This window comes from Neopsephotus bourkii, unplaced genomic scaffold (assembly GCF_033783945.1).
Source record: "Neopsephotus bourkii isolate Nb327-2 ecotype Australia unplaced genomic scaffold, CSIRO-AGI_Nbou_v1 NB_1634, whole genome shotgun sequence".
Classification (NCBI taxonomy): domain Eukaryota; kingdom Metazoa; phylum Chordata; class Aves; order Psittaciformes; family Psittacidae; genus Neopsephotus; species Neopsephotus bourkii.
This window is the reverse complement of record NW_026902109.1, coordinates 10,055,631-10,075,601: the sequence shown is the minus strand read 5'-3', so window position 1 is coordinate 10,075,601 and position 19,971 is coordinate 10,055,631. Positions and strand designations below refer to the sequence as shown.

At 40.4% G+C, this 19,971-nt stretch overlaps 1 protein-coding gene and 1 non-coding gene across 2 annotated transcripts; both read left to right on the top strand.

Moving 5' to 3' along the window:
* The first annotated feature begins 1 nt into the window (after position 1).
* Positions 2-18,477, top strand: LOC133223238 (mitochondrial import inner membrane translocase subunit Tim23). The gene is made up of 7 exons (XM_061373778.1): positions 2-167; positions 675-733; positions 3,722-3,815; positions 4,031-4,115; positions 6,384-6,442; positions 9,046-9,156; positions 17,820-18,477. Exons 1-7 carry the CDS (start codon positions 71-73, stop codon positions 17,933-17,935), a joined length of 621 nt encoding a protein of 206 aa, XP_061229762.1. The 5' UTR covers positions 2-70; the 3' UTR covers positions 17,936-18,477.
* On the top strand, positions 5,566-5,765 carry LOC133223405 (small nucleolar RNA SNORA74). Its single transcript, XR_009728556.1, has one exon. It is a non-coding gene; the product is annotated as a small nucleolar RNA SNORA74 (small nucleolar RNA).
* Positions 18,478-19,971: the final 1,494 nt, after the last annotated feature.

Sequence of the window (19,971 nt, the reverse complement as noted above, 5' to 3'; positions counted from 1 at the left end):
AGCAGCGCGGCGCGCTTTACGGCATCGTGCGGAGGTCGTTGGTGCGGCGGGCTCGAGGCCCCGCGGCGCCATGGAGGGCGGCAGCAACTCCAAGGGCACCGGCCTCGGTGGCCTCTTCGGCACCGGCGGGGTCGGGTACTCCAACGCTGACCTGGCCGGAGTGCCACGTGAGTACCGGCAGCAAAGGGGAGACCGGCGGGGCCTGCGGCAGCGCCCACCCTCGGCTCGGGTGGCGGGGCTAGGGCTGGGGAGGTGGGTGTCAGTATCCATTTCCCGTCAGCGAGAAGGGCCTGGCAGCTCATGCCTGCGGGCCCGGAGGTGGCGGCGCCTGCACAAAAGGCCGGTGCGGCCGAGCGCGGGTCCTGAGGGGCCGCAACGCTTCCGCCGGCCGCACTTGTCGGCGCTTGGAGCTGGAAGAGGCCGGGTTCGCCACGGTCGGTCACGCGGCGGTTGCACCAGCCACAGAGGCGTTGTATCCATCCCACCCGTGCTGCCTCTGTAGCGCTGCCTGGACAGCCGGGGGGTGTCCGTCGGTGCCCTATTTTAATCAGTTGTGCAACTTAACAGCGGAATTTTCACTGCTTCCACGAGACACGATGTCAGTCCCCCCTTACCGGATGTGAAACTTTTACTGGGAAAAGTGGTGTTAAAGTTTGTTGTTTTTTCTCTTTCAGTAACTGGAATGAGCCCTTTGTCCCCATATTTAAACTTGGACCCCAGATATCTAGTACAGGTGAGAAGGTGGCTTGTTTTATTGTTTTGGACTGGATTCCATTATTCTTGTGGCCATATGTGAAGACCTCGCTGTACTGTTGCATAGTGTGTACTGAAATCTTGAAGTGATGAACAGTTGAAAGGAATGATTTTTCCAGTATTGTTCCTAATAAAAGCTTGTGGTGCCATGGTGTCTGGAAGAAGACAACCAGCTTTAAGATAGAGGATAAGTAAGACTTGTGTTAATATAAGCCTGCTGTTATTGAAAAACAGAGGTCTTCCTCCCTGTCCTGAGGCATACAGCCCCAACACACCCTTTTATAAGTTCTGGCGTTTGTCATATCCTCCACTGAGCTCCTTCAATCAGCACCAGCAGGCAGAAACTCCACTCACTTGATGGGTTAGTTTTCTGTGCTGTGATGAGTTTGATCTGTTTACAGAGGTGTTCAGCCAAACCCCAGACCTTATATAGTCTTTGTCATCATGCAGGCTGTCATCACAGCAGCAAGAAATTTCACATCACTTTCCCTATGTCATTTCCCAGCTGAAGGGAGAACATAAAGAAATAGAGCTTTTGGGTTTAGGCTGCACAATAATGCATCTATTTTACATATACAGCTTAATGTTAGTTGACATTACATGATGGACCATAGGCCACCATAAGGAAAATAATTTCAAATCCTATAATGTTTTCCTCTCAACAATATTAACTATAGCTGAAACAGTGTAAGTTAATTCGATAAGGATGCATGCCTTAATGATTTTACTTAGTTAATATTTCCTATACATTTGTGAATATATGGCTTATGTTACCTGAGAACGTGAAATTTTGCAGAAGTAGCACTGAAGGTAAACAGTTGTATAGTATCTGCTAATCTGGGTACCTTTTGTTTCATGGTACACCTGGTCACTGCTACTAGTGGGGTCTGTTTTTTTACATTTCTCTTTCACTAGAAGTTATTGCCAAGATTACAACGTAACGTCATAAAATAGGGAATGTACCTCTGAAGTGGATTCAGTAGTGGTTATCTGGCCTGCTTTTGTTGAGTAGTCAGAAAATGCTTACTGATTATTTAGACCTCTTCCAAAAACACCCTCTCAAGTTGCCTTGCGTCGTCAGTACAGTACATCTGGGAACATGTTGGTGTTAAAAATGGTAGAACACTTTTTAGAACAAACTGTGTGTGTGCTAATAGATTTATTTTTTTTACGCTTGCTTTAGAAAGTATTGGCATTAGTGTCATGAGTAACATATAAAACAGTTCTAAAAACACCTATTGGCGTAACACCAGAGGCTGCATTTTATGTTCCCACACTTCACTGCTCTTTATGTTTAGCACTAGCAAGTACATTGAAATAAAAGGGAGTTACATTTAAACGTGAGGAGGAAATGATTTTACTTAAACAAGTTGCCCACACAAGCTGCAGGGTCTCCCATCTTTGGAGAAGCAAAAAACACTGAGCAACCAGCACTTGATGGCCCTGCTTTGCAGGAGATTGCACTACAGAGTCTCCACAGGTCCCCTGAAATCTGAACTGTTCTGTGGTTCCAGAAACTCAAGGAAAAAGACATAGTTAATGTTTTAGAATCTCTGAGCGTTTAAAATTCAGTTTGTATGTGGGGTTGTGCATAGAGGGCTGGGAGTCTCCTGTATTTAACGACCATCCATTTGTTTTCAGAATGCAGAGGGGAAGTCAGCCTTACTGTTGAGAACCTTACATTTTGATCCTGGCCTTCCCAGAACAGCAAATGATACAATGCTACTCATGACTTTAAAACCCACTTTATTCATTAGTCCATTGATTCAGGGGCAAACTATGTTTTCTGCAGTGCTTTTGTTACCTTTGGTAGATATGCATTATAAAATAGCATGCCAGCCTTTGTCAGAAAGCTCAAGGATGGGCTTCCTAGGTTGTTGTCTGTATAGAAACACAGAGGTTGCGTACAGACAATGATTGCTTCATCTTGACTCTTTGATCAATAGGGAAAACTGAAGCTGATAACTAGTGTACACATAGAATTTCTCCAAATAATTAGTGACAGAGAAGCTAGAAAACACATTATAGGTTCAGTTTATTGATAAAGTATAATTTTAGAAGTTGTATATTTTTTTTGTATTGCCATCCATGTTTAGTGCCAAGTATGGACTAAGAAACCCCTTAGAATGTAATTACTTGAGCCTGCAGTCATGTACCAGTTAAACTGGGGGTGAATAATACTATGACTGGAAAGCATGGAAGCATAGTTAGAGATCTTAATGCTTTAGCACCTTATCAGCATGTGTGCATCTTGTCAGTGTCTCATACCAAGATTGCATTGGCCCACCTTATCCCTCCACAAATGCTAGTTCTCAGCCCTTTTCTCCAGCTTTTTAGAACAATATGATTTAGGAGAACACAAGCCTGTCCCTGTGGGAGAAAGGTACACAAGTAAAAACAACTACCAACCTCACATATTTCATGCCTGATCATTACCAGTATTGAATGTATTTCCTTGCTTTTTTCGTGTCTTCAAAATAGGTCACTTCGTGCAGGGAAATACTTTTTCAGTACAAAGGTAATTTTCCTTTAGTGTCATAATAGCAGGAAACTTCAGTGCATTACTGCATCGGTATAGGTTGCTCAGTGCTGCGTAATCAGGCAATGGTTTTTAGAGAGCAGTGAGTCTGAAGTTGCCTGCTGCAAGATGTAAGAAATAATTAAGCAAGTTATTAAAAAACAGCAAACATCTCATGTATTTGGCTGCCTGATACAGTTTATAAAAAGTTATGAGATATAGGGGGAAAAAAACAGCTCTAAGGGTTTTTTTTTTAATTCTTTTAAAAGTATACACATAGTTTATTCCATTCTCTGTAGAGAATGCTTGTATAGACAGCAGTTTTCCAGAAGCACTGGTTGTATCTGTCTTTAGTTTAATGTATGGAGTACAGAAAAAAATGTATATAGCCTACATTCTGAGGCAAGTACACTTGGAAAATACAAAAGCTTTTGTTTTGTTTCCTCCTAGGATACAGATGAATTTATCTTGCCCACAGGAGCCAACAAAACTCGAGGCAGATTTGAGCTGGCCTTTTTTACCATTGGAGGATGTTGTATGACAGGTAGATTTGTGTTTCTCACTTTTCCCAGCTGCCCAGGTAACACCTGTACTATGCATGTACTACAGTAATTGATAAGGTTGTAAATATCTTGTTCTGCAATCTGGTCTTACATAAAGAGCTACTTCAGTCTGTACACCAAAGTCTATTATCAGTATTTGTTTCTAGCATTCTTTCTTTTCTTCTTAAAAAGTAATAACTTGTGTTATGCAAACTAGGAGCAGCATTTGGTGCACTGAATGGCTTGCGACTTGGCTTGAAAGAGACACAGAATATGGCGTGGTCAAAACCTAGAAATGTACAGTAAGTGTTCAGTCTCCAAAAAAGTACACCTTTGTTGTTTCCTTCAGCTTGTATTTTTGTGTCTTTAGTGGGGACAAATGAGAATCAGTGTGTTCATCAAGTTATGAAATGGTTTTAGTTATAATCGATACTCAGTTCAAGGTTTTTGCTTTGCATTTGGTGATAATTGGTATGTCCTCTGATTTACATTAAATATTTCTAGTAAACATCAAAGTAATTCGTTCTCAAATATACTTCAAAGTCAAACCAGTACTTTGGCTGAAATATTCCCATGCCCAAAGCAGCACGCTTTGCTTCGAGCTGTTTTTTTGCTGTCACTCACTCTTCTTTCCTGAACTTTTCAAAAGCAGGAAGAGATTCAAATGCAGAAGCTGTGCCTGCCTGGGTTTGCATTAGAGATGGCATTGGCGCATGCTGCTGAGCAAGTGTTGAATGGTGGAAGTACTTCTGGATTACAGCATCCATGGATGCCCGTGGCATTCCCGTGGTTTTGCCTTACGTGATTGTTTGAAAGAATGCAGTTAAGATAGGAACAATTTTTTTGTTGTTGTTGGCAGTATGCTTCTTCTAGAATTATTAGTAGTTTGCATATAAGTGTGAGAAAACTTCAGTGCCTGTGAAAAAGACATAGGAAACTAGAGGAGTGAAATAACGGGAAAACTATTTTCACTCCCACAAGATTTTGTAAAAAAGCAATGTAAAAAGAATTTACCGTTTCCTGGTATAGCTTGTACTGACTCTGCTCCTAGAGCTATTAGAGATATTCCCAACCATAATTTTGATTCTTCCATAATGTTCTAGATGAACAGAATTGTATTTTACATACTCAGAATGAACCAAGTCAGACAAAACCATGTTGTTAGTGCAACCTTCTAGGGGCCGAGCCCAGTAGGTGGCAGTCGCTGCACATGTTGCTGTTAGTCCTCGCCCTTCAAGGGAAAAGGCTGTTGAAGGTCATCATCTTCAGCTAGTGTATTAAGTTCCATGTTTTCCTAATCAGATGCAGGGAAAATACTTGCCTAGGTATATTTTCTTCAAATTTATCCTTAATGTACACAGATATTTTTTATTTATTAATTTGAATTTTGCTGTTAATCCCCTGTCATTGAGTATCACAAAATGTGTCATGGTTATTCAATCAATAATTAAATAAAACATTAGATCATGGTTATTATAATCAACATCAATTCATAACTGATGTAATGCTAAGAGAATGGGGCTGGGGTTATAATTAGGGGGAGGCTGTCAATTCGCTGGTCTCTTGGATTATTTTTTTTCTCTTGTTTTAAAGTGTTTTCTGTTATTGTTTAGTACATTGCCTAACCATATTCTGTACTGGCCTAGGTCCCCTAATGAACATTATAAGAAAAGACAAAATAGTGTGGAATGAATACAAATCAGAAAGAATGTGATGTGGGACGCTTTCATTGCTTTAAAAGATAAACTGGGCTCCAGTGGTAGTCAGCTGTCCAGGGCAGTATGCCTGTGATAGTGTTACACTGCTGGGAGAGAAAGATCATTCATTTCTTCTTGCTGCTGTTGTCACCGTTCTGGAGACAGCTAATGCCAAAAAGAAGTGTCAATGTGCTTCCCTGAGAGTGCGCTAAAGATTTTCTTTCCCTCTTTAGTGCTAGTCTGGAAGCGTACATACAGAAATACATAGGGTACTTTACCTTTTGTTGAGCGCTAAATGTGACAAATTGAAGTGCAAAAGATTGCTACTTTTCTTCCCAACTTGCCTTAGTTCAGACTTGGTTTTAATATGTATACCATTTATTCAGGCATCACCATGCTCTCTGACATTAGTCCTTGTATTGCTTGTACCTTCTAGAAGATCAGTCTAGCCCTCCTGGAGGTCTTCTACCAAGTGAGCATAAATGTACCAGTCATTCTCAGTCACCATGTGCAGTAACCACATAAGGAGCATTTATCAGCTAGGGTTAGAAAGTAATTTGAAGGGAAGAGATTGTATTCTTGGTTAGGGGCAAGTTTGACTTGAAAAGAGAGAAAGATTTTCATAAGGTTTGACAGAACAAAATTTTTGCTTTCATAATTGCCTTCATTGCTATTTGTGGTACTCGTTATAGAGGGTATCATGTATGTAAGTTACGTGCTTTTCCTTACTGTTTTGTTTTGAAGGGCTTTTGGTTCATTATTCCAGTTTTATTAATCAAATGTGTAGTGTAGACACATTACACCTACTTAAATACTGCCTCAATGTAAACACAGAGAGCTGAAAGTTTTAATTCCTTTTTAACTCCTTTATAGAATTCTAAATATGGTGACACGGCAAGGAGCGTTATGGGCTAACACTCTGGGATCTCTGGGTAAGTAAAGTCATGACTTCATAGGAAAACAACTCAAAGATGTAACTGTTTGATGAGGAAGTTTATTCTCTAAATTTTCATTATGACATCCATCAGGAAAAGCTGCAGGTTTTTTTACTTGGGATGTGAAGGCATTTCAGTAGACATTGAAAAGGAAATTAAAGGCTAAAATAGTATTTGAAATATTCATGGCCAAAATCCTATAATTAACCCCCAAAATCTGTAGTATATTAAAACCAAAAACTCCAGCTATGGAATAAGAGGAATAACTGAAAATTATAGATAATGCTTACTTGTTAATAAATTGCAGTTAATTCACAACTTAAGGCAAAAAATATAATTGAATACTTCTGAAATAACTTCAGTAATCTAAGAAGAGACTCAGTGGTTATGTGAGCAACTGCCTGATGTCTGTTTCCAGTTAAAGCATCAATAAAATGTTCATCTGTAGAAGAAATGTGATAGTGACTACAGAGACTAATCCTTTTATGATGGTATCTTATCTAGAAAAATCATGTATTATACCACCTACTTTAAATATAAACATTGCTTATAACTAGTACAGGTTAGAAAAAAAAAGTAAAGAAAATGAACAAAAGCTTGGTGTATGAGAAAAACTTCTGTGAACCAAGGTTTGGGTGGGGACAGGAAATAAAAATCCCATCAGTTGCCTTAGAAAATCAACTTCAGATGATTTCATAGAAGTCACTGTAGTAACTTAATGCCATAGAAAATACAAGCTCTTTGCCCACTCCACCTCCCCCTTCAATCTTAAAAGACCAAAGGGTGCTCAGTTAGTTACTTTGAAAGGAGAAATCCAAAACTGGTGAAAATATTTTGAAGGTTAATGATGGGACTCATTGCTCCACAAAGTGGTAGCAGAGAAGAGAAGCTAGCAATATTTAAAATGGATACTACCTCATGTTATAACCCAGTCTACACATATTGGAATTTTGAGAAGTGCATCAAAACGTAGGCTAAGTTGCATTTATTGCATTTTGTTTCAGTCTTATTTCTAAAGAGTAGATTAGCCTGCTGATTAACTCAGACATCACCTTTTGAGGCATAAGAGAGAGGCCATGGTTAGAGATGGGATTCTGAACAACTGCGAGAATGGCACTTCTAGGAGGCACATGCTGCCTAGTGACTTTTATGATGGGATTGGTTTTTTTCTTATTTTCTATTACAAATCTAATAAAAATATAGCTGAAAACTGAGATGCAGGCACACTGCAGTTCAAGGTCCCAGGTTAAGTGACACATTAACAGTTTTTTCAGCTGTGTTTGAAGAAAGATTACTCAAGAAAATGTTTGTGCATTCCAATAATAAATAGGTATTTTGCTTACAAAATATGGCCTTCTGTGTCATAGAGTTAAGCAGAACTTGGTATTTTGGGATTTGGTATATCTGTGCCTTGTCCTAGCTACCAGAGAAGTTCTTTTCAAGCAGCTGAAGTATTATTTTTAATCTTATTTCACTTGTACAGCATTTACGTACCTCAGAAGTTCCATTTGTCACCACTGACAATTTGTGTCATTCACTTCCTGAATAGAGGTAGCAACATCTGTGTTAAACTATTTTAAACAATGTTGACTTCAGCTTTTTCCTTCCCTCATTATTAATACTACATGCTACTAAGACAAGGTAAAATACCATTGCCTTTGCCGAATGCAGAAAGATGGTACCATTCAACTCACTGACATTAATAGAGTTGCTTATGAAGGAGTTCCATGCTTTCCAACAGACACAGATTTCAAATTTTTGGAGGACAAGTGATGAATTAAAAGTGGCATAATGTCTTTATCACTGTAAAATGATGACATATTCTACTGTTCCATGTCAGCATGAAATAAGAATATATTAGGAGGGAGGATGTAGGTGCCTTCACCCTTCCTCAAAACAATAGATTATATATGCACTTATACTAAAAGCCCACACATTTCTAATTCTTTCCAGACAGTCCCCAAAGTTTTCCCAAAACAAACTGCCCTCTGGGGACAAAGTTCTCGCAGGCAGAGATGGAGTAGCTGTAAATGTCAAATCCCAATTCAATAGTCATTTATAAGGGAAATGCAGCACATTGTACCCCAGCCCTTAATAACATGATCTGAATGCTGCACTTAACTTATATTTCATCTCAGTCACATATGGGAAACTATTTTCTCTGCTGCCTAGAAAGTGGTGTCGAGTTTAGTTTTATGCCATCCACACAAGACAGTATAAAGCCTCCCAGTACAGAGTTTAACCCTCAAAAGTTTTCCAGATGAATTTGAACTAGTAAAATGGGCTTAAACTTCAGTCAGTGCTGTACATCACATATTTATCATGTCTAGAGGCAGTACTAGATGCCATGAAGAATGCTACTTTAGAACCAAACTACAGCTAGAGAAAGAAAAATTATCTGTAAAATAGAAATAGGTCTGGAAAAAAAACACCAAAGATGGGATTTTGCTGAGGATCCCCCCCCTCCCCTTTAAGTAAACAGAGAATCTGTGCTGCAGAAGCATGGGCTAAATAGTTACACCAAGATTTGATTCTAAGCCTTGTGTCTCGGAGAATGAGAGATTCAGTTAACTTTAATTTAATATGTTCTTCTTTTCCAGCTCTACTTTACAGTGCATTTGGAGTCGTCATAGAAAAAACACGAGGTGCAGAAGATGACCTAAATACCATTGCTGCTGGAACCTTGACAGGAATGCTATACAAAAGCACTGGTAGAGTAACTAAATGTTTCTAGTTTTTCTTCTCTTGTAGTTTTATCCTAGTTATTAGGATTCTCACTACTTTTACGAAATACTGTCCTGCTCTGAAAACTGCAGTATGAAAATGGTGCAGTAGGAACCAAGACCTATTAAGTTCAATGTCCCCTAACCCACACATTGTTTTTCACCCAGCTAAGACAACTTAAGGAAAACATGCACTTAAAAAGTTCCAGCTGAATTAGATCTTATTCTTTCCAGCTTGCACAGCACTAACAGTCATGTGAGCCAGATTATGTCTGTTACACGTATAAGCTGAATTAACATTCAGATGTTCACTCAGATTTATAGTGAGATTGTATAAAATGAATATGCAGCTCATTCTGAGCCATGTTTTTTAAGTATAGCAGGAATAAAACCAATAGTTTCTCAAGTCCATGAGTGGATGCAAGCAAATGGGAGCTACCTTCCAAAGTGAAATGGAGTTGGGGAGGAATACACAGAACACAGCTTGAATGCATCAAGGTGAAACTTACTACAGGTGATTCATGTGATAGTACCAGAGCTGAAAAGCCCTACACACAGAGAGACTGATATATGTGTAAAGTTACTACTTAACTGTTTGTGAAACAGTTGTCTTGTGGTAGGACTCTAATCTTTGCATAGTGGTCAAAACTAACAATGTTATTTGAGAACAGCATGGATTTAAGGTTGGTTTGCTAATGCAAACTGAATTGTTGGCAGAAGAGGGAGTCTGAGTTTCTTCAGGAAAACACCTGTTAACACATATTCCAAGCTGAAGAGTTGGAGGGTTCATCTTTTTTAGAGGACTACTGGGTACCAGGGATTGAATACCACAGTAAAAAAAAAATACTAGTTTTAAGTACCTTAATAAAGGTTTGGCTGTATGATTCATTACTGAGGAGGTAATTCTAGAATTAACCTATGTACTTTTACATATTTAGCTGAGCCTCAGTGTCTTAGAGGCTCAGTTAAATACGTGTTTCTGAAGTTCAGCTTTATATCTGGGCCAAAGCAGTTTGAGAAGTCTTATTTTCCTGCTGTCCTAGACTAATTGAACAAAAATGACTGGCCTGAGTAGCCTTCATAAATACTATCTTGTGTACTTAACCTTGCAAGAGTGCATAGCTGTTATTTGGAATTTCATGAGTGGTATAAGAGATAACCAGTGACATTTGGATAGGGTAGCAGCATAGAAGTTTAGCATTTCTTACAGGAAGTTATTAAGAAGGAGGATTGCCATCTTGCACTCCAGCAAAAGCTTCCCCATTACCTCTCAGAAGTATAGAGCTGTCATTATGTGTAATTCTTTTTTTCCTGGCGCAGTGCAACCATGGATAACTATCCCAGTCACATGCACAGTCACCTGATACCACAAAAAAAATTCTTGCCAAAGCACAGTGGGACTTTGTTTTGTAACATAGGATCTACTCAGCCAGTAGTAGCACTGATAAAGGTAAATGTAATCAGTAGCTGTATTGTATTTCAAGTATGTGTCATACATATGAACTGTAGTGCACAGAAACTCAAAAGAAACGTGGTTTTCGCCATATGCAGGAAATTTGAGTGGCACAGTATACCTTTAAAGGTCAAGGGTTAGTTCTGTAAGTGAACAAGATTATACTGACATCAGTTTGAGAATTCCAGTTTTATATTCCTTTTTTCTTTCATGCTCTGTCCTTCTTGCTGCTTCTCCCATGCTTCTTACCCTGTCAACTTATGCCAGAATACCCTTCCTAATTCTGTATGGTAAAGCTTCCATAGAAGTTATGCCTTTATGCAGCATCAATATGTATCTCTACCTAGGAAACCTGGAATATTTCAGCCACATGCAAATGATCAGTTCACAATTATGACATACCAGGATTGTAATCATTTCCTGTGTTACATGGAATGTCGTGTTGGCATAGAAAAAGGAAAATTCGAAAACTATCAGGGACACTTCTAAATCCCCACATTTTAGCATCAGCTGCAAACTCCCCCAAATGCACCATTTCAAATCAAGGCTGTTCTGTAATCTACAAAGTTGGAGGCAGTGCTATTCAAACGCTCAGATTTCCCACCTCCATCATTCCTGTTTTGTAAAGAGATCAGGAATATGTTTACAAGAAACTGCATAAAGTATGACAGGTTTTTTATTATGACTTTATGGTTTGTTTAAACATAGCACTGATGGAAGAATCACATCAGCAGCCCTGTTGCTCCGAAAAATACCCTTCTGTACACCAGAAAGCCTAAACTGAATTTCTGAAACAAACTGTTAAGCTTTTGTTGAGGGGGGTGAATAAATGGAAGAAAGTAGTGGGAAAAATTTGAAGGATTTATCCTTGTAGAAGTGTTATAGAATCATAGAATGGTTTGGGTTGGAAGGAACTTTAAAGATAATCTCATTCCAACCCACCTGCCATGGGCAGGGACACCTTCCACTAGATCAGGTTGCTCAATGCCCCATCCAACCTGGCCTTGAAATGATGTTAATCATTACCAAAATACCAGCAGTCAAACAAAAAAAGGCTTTCCAAACTATGCATGTTCTAAAACCATTAGATTGTGAGCAGTTTTGAGCAAGGTTACTTAACACACAGCTTCTGTGTAAGAAGATAAAAGAGCATTAAAAGGTCTGCACATGAAGACTGTGGAAGTTCAGCCTCCCTGTGTTCACTGGAAGTGGCTTTAATCACTATCAGTTCCCCATTGCAAGTGACTAAAGCAGTTAAGTCCCCAAAACCTCTGATAGTCCTTAAAATTAGCCAGATCCTGTTAACTTGCCATTATAAATCAAATGTTGCCTGAGATCTGTCTCAGCATTCTGTATGGCTTAGGTTAACAGATTTTCAATTGCGTTTGAAAATAAAACTGATTTCAGGAGCCTTGAAACAGCATGCTAGCTGATTCCTTTGACCTAGTGATCTCTAGGTTTCATGTTTATTGAAATGAAATTTAAAATCAAGATTACTTACTAGATTTAACCCAAATGTGGGAAAGTGAGTACAGTATTAACTTGTTACACTAAACTTGCAACTTCATGGAAACTGCATTTTGAATTCACAACTTAATGTTCTGGGTAAAAGGTGAATGATAGGTGAAAGAAACACCTTTATGTTCCTTTGCCAGTGACGTATGTAGTAGAAATGCTGTTGCAACTTAGCCCTGTTTGAGTTTTGCTAAAAGTCAGGCTGATATTCTGAGTCCACGAGGATGCCTTTTCTATTTAATAAGATATTATTCTGTATTCTTTAATTTCAAGCAAAGGCTAAAATTAAGATCTGTTATGCTATATTTTTTCTGCTAAATGTTACAAAGCACACATAGTAATAGAACTTAAATATTTAGTCATTTTGCATGTGTTTTCAACCTTTTTTTCCTAAATCAAGCACCTTCATTTTGTTTTCTCATAATTGTATTAGTTTCTGAAAGTAGCAAGAAATGCACTGTTGTCAGTAATATTTCCTGCCACCTTGAAAACACATATGGTTCCAGTCATCATGTCACAAAAGTAGAGCTGGCTGAGGATCTTGCACTGCTCCTCAGGCATGCATGGTCGGTCACTCAGGAAAACTATCCTCAGCTAGGTGAGACTTTCATCTGACCCACTGTGACAGCCATAGTTTCTCATTGAAATTCCTGACAGAGAATTCAGTAAGCAAGGAAGTTAAATAACATTTCTTTCTTACCTGAGGGTTATACAGGTTATAGATACTCTTCCTTAGATAATCCCCAACCCCCCCCTGAGGTTAGGGAAAACAGGAACAAAAATACTGTGTTGCACAAACTAAATTACTTTGATTACTGTACTTGTCAGTAGGAACTCGATACTAGATGGAGAATTTCGTGCCTTTTGCACAATAGGTGTTACATAATTTGGTATAAAATAGTGTGTGTCTGAAAAAGAAGGGAATTGCGCAGAAGTAGCTGAAGGGAGTAGTTGTCATTTAACCTCAGAACACAACCCTGAAAAGTCAATATGCTATGAATTAATTAAGAAGGGCTAAATGGATAATTGCTAGCAGTAAAGCGTGGCCAGAGCTAAAGATCAGTTTTGTGACATTCAGTGGGTAGGAGTTCAGGGCAGTTGTGTTGGCTAAGTACTTCTTGATCTTTAAAAGCCTCCCCCCCTTGGGGCTCAATCTGTGTTTTTCTTTGGGCTAGGCAGTGTTTTTTCTTGTTTCTTTTTAGTGGGGAGGGGGAAAGGGGAGCTTTTTGTAGACTTCTGTGGGTATGGCCCTGGGATATCTTATTTTTCTGCATTATTTGGAGGAAGGGAAGTAAAGGATTTGCTTCTGAACTTTGAAGTTCAGGGCTGTCAGGCATGTTAGAAATTAAGAACCTCTATTCAAATCTGCTTTTAAGATAGATTGCTGTCTTAAATAGTCTGTAAGACAATTAATCAAATACAGACTATAAGTGGTCTGTAAGACTATTAATCAAGTAGTGTTTAGTGAAGGGATTTTGTTTCTGTCTGAAATAAGGGAGAAAGAAGGGCAAAGTATAAGCAGGTACTCCAGAGCTTAGTTACTGGAGAGCTAATGACTAAGAATACATGTGGCCACTGAGAGCAGTGCTACCTTCTGCCCAGCTCTGCTAAGCAGAAACACTGAACCAAGTTCTCAGTGCTGCAGGGATTTGCAGGGTTCTTGCTGCCATTTACAGTAGCTGAAGCAGTCTCCTGTCAGGTGCTGCTGCTTTCAGTCAGAAGACAGGCAATTTTAATAATGTTTGCAAAGTAAACCCAACAGCTTTAATACTTGGACACTTGTAAATTAAATTGTAAATTCTTACTGGTTTTCTAATTTAGCCTTCACACCACAGTAACTACAAGGAATGGTCCCTGTTTCAGGCTTTGCTGTTTCTGTATTTTAACCACAGTACTGGCTTAGCTGCAGCAGTATGAAAGTGGAATGTGCTTTTCTGGAATATATCTTAATTCTAGAGAGAGGCTCATCAGTTTCCTCAGTAATTTCTCTACCCACAGAGTTTGTCGACACAAGATTTCACAAGATGACCCCCTTGGAGCAGGAAGAAACTGTTCAAATTTTCTACTGACATAGGACCGCCCACAGATGTTGAAACAAAAGTTTGCCTGATGGTTCAGATGGTCTGGTTAGCTACCGCTGTGCTTGCGTTTGGACCAAAACTGATGTTGCCTTGTACAAAATTCAAGACCTTTAAAATAAGCCCTGTTCTTGAAGCCCTAAATGGAAAGAAACTGTTTGCATTCTGAATAACAGAGAGATTGGAAGGCAGAAAACTAATCACAGCTTGACTATTATACTTACTTCGTTTGGCATAAATATGTGGGCCTGGCCTGGGTTTTCAGTTAAGGTATTTCTGATGTTTGCTCTTGGGTGGTTCTTGCTTTAAACATTCCAGGAACTATCCCAGCATAGTGGAGTAAGAAATTCTGAAATTGGAGACAGTAAGGTCTTAAATGGAAGGTTTTGCCCTCATGTTATGTGATACAGAGAATGGTTTTACCTGCTATACAAGTCCAGTTCAGTGTTAGGAGTGGATTATGCCATGAAGAAATACAAAGCTGCGCTATTAGAATGCTGTGTCATTGCACAGTGTACTCTGAAACATATTTCAAATGCACGGAAGAGGGAAGTAACTCTGTGGTGAAAGGGTGCAGCAGCTAAAACCGGGAGACTAAATTATCACTTAAAGAGCATCAGACATAGCTTTGGAAGCCGACAGCAATATTCAACTATTGTGCAAGTTGCCCGATCTCAGAAATACCTTATTTCAGAAGTGTCTGTCAGCTGGAACTTTTAAGTTATCTTGCTCAGACATGCAAGATTAGAGGTTTACGACCATGTTTCTACCAGGGTTTGTCAAGGTAGACTCTCTATCAGAGGCTTACAGGGAGTGATTGCAGAGTAGGGGTGGGAACATGTTCTATCTCGCAAACACAGCTGGGGTGGGAGTGGAGAATTCTTAATTTACTTTTTGAACAAGGTAATCTTCTCAGAGGGTTTAACATTTTCTGCCCAGCAACTGGGCTGCATTCTGCAGTGCTTTTACTGCTTGAAGCCTGCCACAGACCTGGAGCTATTTACTCAAATGCAAATCTAACCACTTAGGGAAAGAAAAAGTTTTTTTCTTTCCCTTTTTTGTAATTACTGTGGGTGGTTCAGAAACCAGGTGTAACTGCTACAGAACAAATTGCTGATAAAATTATGTAGCAGAAATAAAGCAGAAGGGAACCTGGTAAGAAACATTTCTTGCATGTTTTCTTCTTGGATTTTTTCTAACCCAGGAAAGACCTATAGCAGCTGCTTCTGTTCATGAAGCAGACCTCACTGAAACATCTTCAGCATGGTCCCCAAGCTGTCTGCGAGACCTGCAGGCTGCTTTTGGCCCTGTGGTTGACACTGTGTAAGTGGATAGGAGCTGCCATCCTGACCTGGCTAACCCCAGCACATGATAGTATTAACAACATTTTTGTGTTAGGAGCAATACCTCTTAGCAGCACTGTGTCTTAAGTGTGCACAGGTGCTTAGCTGTGAAAATTAAAGAAGATAACATTTTTCATACAATCATGACTTCACAGAGTCAGGAACCAGCCTTCATCAGCCTTCAGCCTACCTTTATTCCTTAGGAAGAATAGTATTTTAGCAGGAAATAAAAGGAATTGAACTTGGGGGCTGAGGGAAGAGTACAGGAATAGTTGCACCTCTGTACTGCATTGCACCCTACGAGGATATCCCACATCTTGTGCATTTCCCTGTACACCATAATGGTTAGGACCCTCTGCGAGTTTCTTCTGCAAGCAATTGTTTCCTAAATACGAGCAGCAAGAAAATCAGTCTCCCTAATGTTTTATTCATTTTTCCCAAAAGTAACAAGGACTTAGTATTTTTACAGATTATCTCAAATACTTGCACAAAGTATCCTTTGAATTTCACCTGTGGCTTTTTGCCAGAAGCTGCTTGCATGTGGTTAGCTCTGTGCACCCAGCTGCAACCCCTTCATGTGAAAAGCTTTTTATGCAACAAATTCAGGATGAATTATCAAAAATAGAAGCCTGCATTTGCATTCCTAAATCCTTTAGGCAGGTAGGTGCATAAACAGTATGCCTTTTCTTAGAGCTGCTGAGTTCTCAACAGTTTGAGCAGTGAACTCAGGCTTATATCCAAAAAAACTCCTGAATCATCACAGCTGGTCTGGGAGTGAAATTTCTGGAGCTATGGCTACACATGACTTTGTGTACCAAGTCCAACTTCTGCTATCGCTTCTGCAGCGGTTTGGTACCATTGCATGCCTGGGCAATGTGAGTGGGTTCAACGGCTCTGATGAAATCTGTTTAACCCTGCAGCACAGGTAGTGCAGTCTCGGTCTAGCTGACGCCAGCAGCTTCTTGCCCCACTAAAAGCCTAACTGCAGTTCTGTGAGACAGCTTTATGACTCAGAATTGAAAAAACAAATAATCACTGATTACTGAGATGCATTTCTTTTCAAGTTTGAGGAACCTGAGTTCCAGTCGGCTTTCCCAGTGAAGCAGGCAGGCATTATCTGGCTGTAAGCAGAACATGGCCTTGTTCTGTATACTGGACACATTATCTAACTTGCTTCAGCTAGGATTGATAAACATTGCAGAATCAAGCTCTGAAGTTTTCCTGGTGTTGAGGGTCATACTGTCAGGGTTCCTGTATATTTATATGCATTCTGGGAGCTTTACCAAGGCACTCCTTTTACTGAGGGGTAGAGACATTTTGATGTTTAGGAATAGTAACAGAAGTCTCTACTTCTGCCCCTGTACACCACAGCTGTTGCTGGCAGAATGGTGTTGTTACGCCATCTGACTCCCAGCTCCAGCCAGATGCGCTGGCTGCTGGTAGTAGCCAGACTTGCCGTGTTTTACCTTCACAACTTGCACAAGCTTCAAGTCTTGAGTGAGCAGTAAAAATAGTAACTAAAAAATGTGATCACCTGGGTGACTCAATTTGTGCCATTGCAGGATGGTCATTTTGACTATTAATAGCAGCAAGGATAAAGGCAGGTGTTCAGTGAATGCCCCAGTAAATTCTTGCCCGTCGATCCCTTTCATCTACTTTTTTTTTTTCCCCAAGAAAGATTTTAAAATTACAAAGACACCAAAGCAGTGATGAGTTCTGTGTGAGGGCTCCCAAGTATCTCTGGAGCCCAGGGTCATGTCCGTATCAGTTGCTGTTGTGTTCGCTTGTTCCCACCTGTCCCTTTCTCCTTCTCCCCAAATCCAGTTACTGTAACTGACAACCATTATTATTCTTCCTCATCTGAAATATCAAATGGAGGAGTTCCTGAAGCAGGAAGAGATCATATCTATCTGTAAAGACCTGTGCTGAGAACAGATGGAACAGAAAGTAGGACTTGGGAAAAGCCACCTTTGCTTCAAGTGTTCTGCAGCAGTAGTGTTCTGAGGCAGTAGTGCTAACAGAGAGGAAGTCATACCAGCAGAATTAGTGTCAGGATCAGGAATGACCTTTCTCAAGTCTGGAGGTAGGTTGGGGCGGGGGGGTGTAGAATTAGCACAGGTACCCTTTCTGGAAAGTTACTCAAAAGAGAAAAACTGTTTCATTGAAGTGCCTCTGCATCTGAACAGCTTCTAGGAAGCCACTATAGCTGACCATTCCCTCAGATGTAACTTTAATGGGTTTCAATCTGTGTTTCTTTTCCAGGTGGAGTGCGTGGGATAGCACGAGGTGGCATTGCAGGTCTGACACTGACTGGCCTCTACGCTCTCTACAACAACTGGGAGCACATGAAGGACTCCATAGCTGGGCAGTCCCTCTGAGCAGGGCAGCCACTGCGGGACAGAGGACATGCTTGCATAGTCACCAATCAAATCAGTTGCAAGACCTGTCTGGTGCCCCTTCCTATTTTATTTACAATTAGTGTGAAACCGAAGGAATCTATGCTGGGAAGAGCCTGTTGACACCACGTAACTGGACTGGCCCTTTCCTTCCTGCCAGCCAGTTGCTGGAAAGGCAGCAATATTTCTTGGACCTGCAAGTGAACAGAGTGGCCACCGAGATAGTCTCCTGACACGCTCACCAGCTAGCCCTGGGCCAGAGCTACAAGGCATGCTCAAGTCCCATAGCTGTACTGCTGCGCTACCAGGTCTGGTTGCATGTGCTGCCACGATAGCGCTGCATAATAAAGTTTGTGTCCATAGAGCTATTCACTGCAGTCTTTCAACATGCATTGCTCCAGCAGCTGGAGCCAGTAGGAGCCTTAAGTGGCAGCTGGCACAGGGCAAAGCCTGTTACTCTGACAGCACAGGGTAAGCTGTAAAAAGGGACATCATCGTTAATAAAAAGGGTGGTACTTGTGCAATACTGTTTCTATGCTTTGCTGTTCCTACTACTGATGAGACAAATGTGCCTGATCAAGTGACTTCTGTTTACAGTTTTGTTTTGAAGGACCAATGTGATAAAATCCTGGGGGAGTTAGTGGGTGAGGGGAAGCAAACTGTCAGGCTGATTGTCTCCTGATGTGAGGTTGTGATGAGGCATACCAAAGCTTGACTCCACTCCCTTATTTGCTCTAGTAAGTAAGGAGCTGGTTATTTCTAAACGAGGTATCTGCTGATGTAGGAGAGCTGCCAGTGGATTATCAGAACACTTGGGTGCTCCAGGATCTCAGAACTCATTTAGCCAAGAGTTAGATACAAAGGCATATAAAGACTCCTCTTTCATTCTCTGTTACAGGATTTTTAATTAGTGGCAAGCTTTTTGCCCCAAATAATGCTTGTAGGTTATTGGCAAAATGAAGTCATGTGAACCTACACCTTCTCTAGTGTTAAAATACATATCAAACATTGTTTGCAGATAAACTAAACAGTAAGTTGTGTATTTGTTCAGTGATTAGTTATTGTATAACAGCTCATTCCTTTCATTTTTAAATAATTAAACAGCATGAATGAAGTCAGGGCAAAGGAAAAAAAACCAAGAAACTTGATGCTCAGCAGACAGCTTAATGCAAAACAAGAGTTTGAGTTCTGCCTACTGAAACAGCTCTTGAGAACTACACTGTACCCAACAAAATCAGAACAACAACAAAGCAGCAGAAGCAAGGTGATAGCTCTTACCTTCCTCCAGAAAGGATCACAGCCTTTTCAGGAAGAGAGAGCTGTTGAGAAAAGCTTTTCTTATAGAGCAAGTGCTGTAGGAAATGAGCCTTCACAGGTGAACTCAATTAGCTTCCCTTCGATACCAGGTCACAGCAGGTGCTTTATGCCACCACTTAACTAGATGTAGCATGAAGAAAATGGGCCTTTTCTCACCCCACTTTGTAAATGCTGTTTCTTGTTAAGCCATGTGTCCCTCTGTGAACTGTGGATTACTGTGGTGTGGTAGAGCCAGACCTTCTAGCACACATTTTTCAAGGGCTGTACCACCAAAGTAGTGGTCCTCTACTCGCAGAGTGCAGAAAGGAGAAATAGCCACCAGTTCTGCAGTGCTGTCACCTGGGACACTAGGAGGACATGTGCACTTTCTTCCTGAGCTTCTTCTCCCCCATCAGTATCAGTAAGTTTTCTAGGAACTTTTTGAGGACTGAAACATAACTCAGGACTGAGATGTAACCCATAACATAATTCTCTTCCCCCCAGCTGAAGTGGGAAAACTGTGAGGCTTAACCAGTGGTGGACAGGAGATCTTGTAGGAACAAGCTTTTGTAAGTTCAAAGTTGCCATGACCTTAAGGCTAGGCTGACTCAGACAATTTAGCATGTTATCTGGTCTGCATTAATCTCAGATTTCCTGGAATTGCTTGCCTCAGGGGCAGAGCTTGGTGCGTTTTGCTGAAATAGCTGTGTTTCTAGGGCTAC

Bases quoted from the DNA above. Each gene is read 5' to 3' on its own strand.
- LOC133223238 (XM_061373778.1), top strand. From the start codon at position 71: ATGGAGGGCGGCAGCAACTCCAAGGGCACCGGCCTCGGTGGCCTCTTC. The intron at 4,116-6,383 runs GTAAGTGTTCAG...ACTCCTTTATAG, and splicing joins TCAAAACCTAGAAATGTACA to AATTCTAAATATGGTGACAC. The intron at 9,157-17,819 runs GTAGAGTAACTA...TTTCTTTTCCAG, and splicing joins AATGCTATACAAAAGCACTG to GTGGAGTGCGTGGGATAGCA.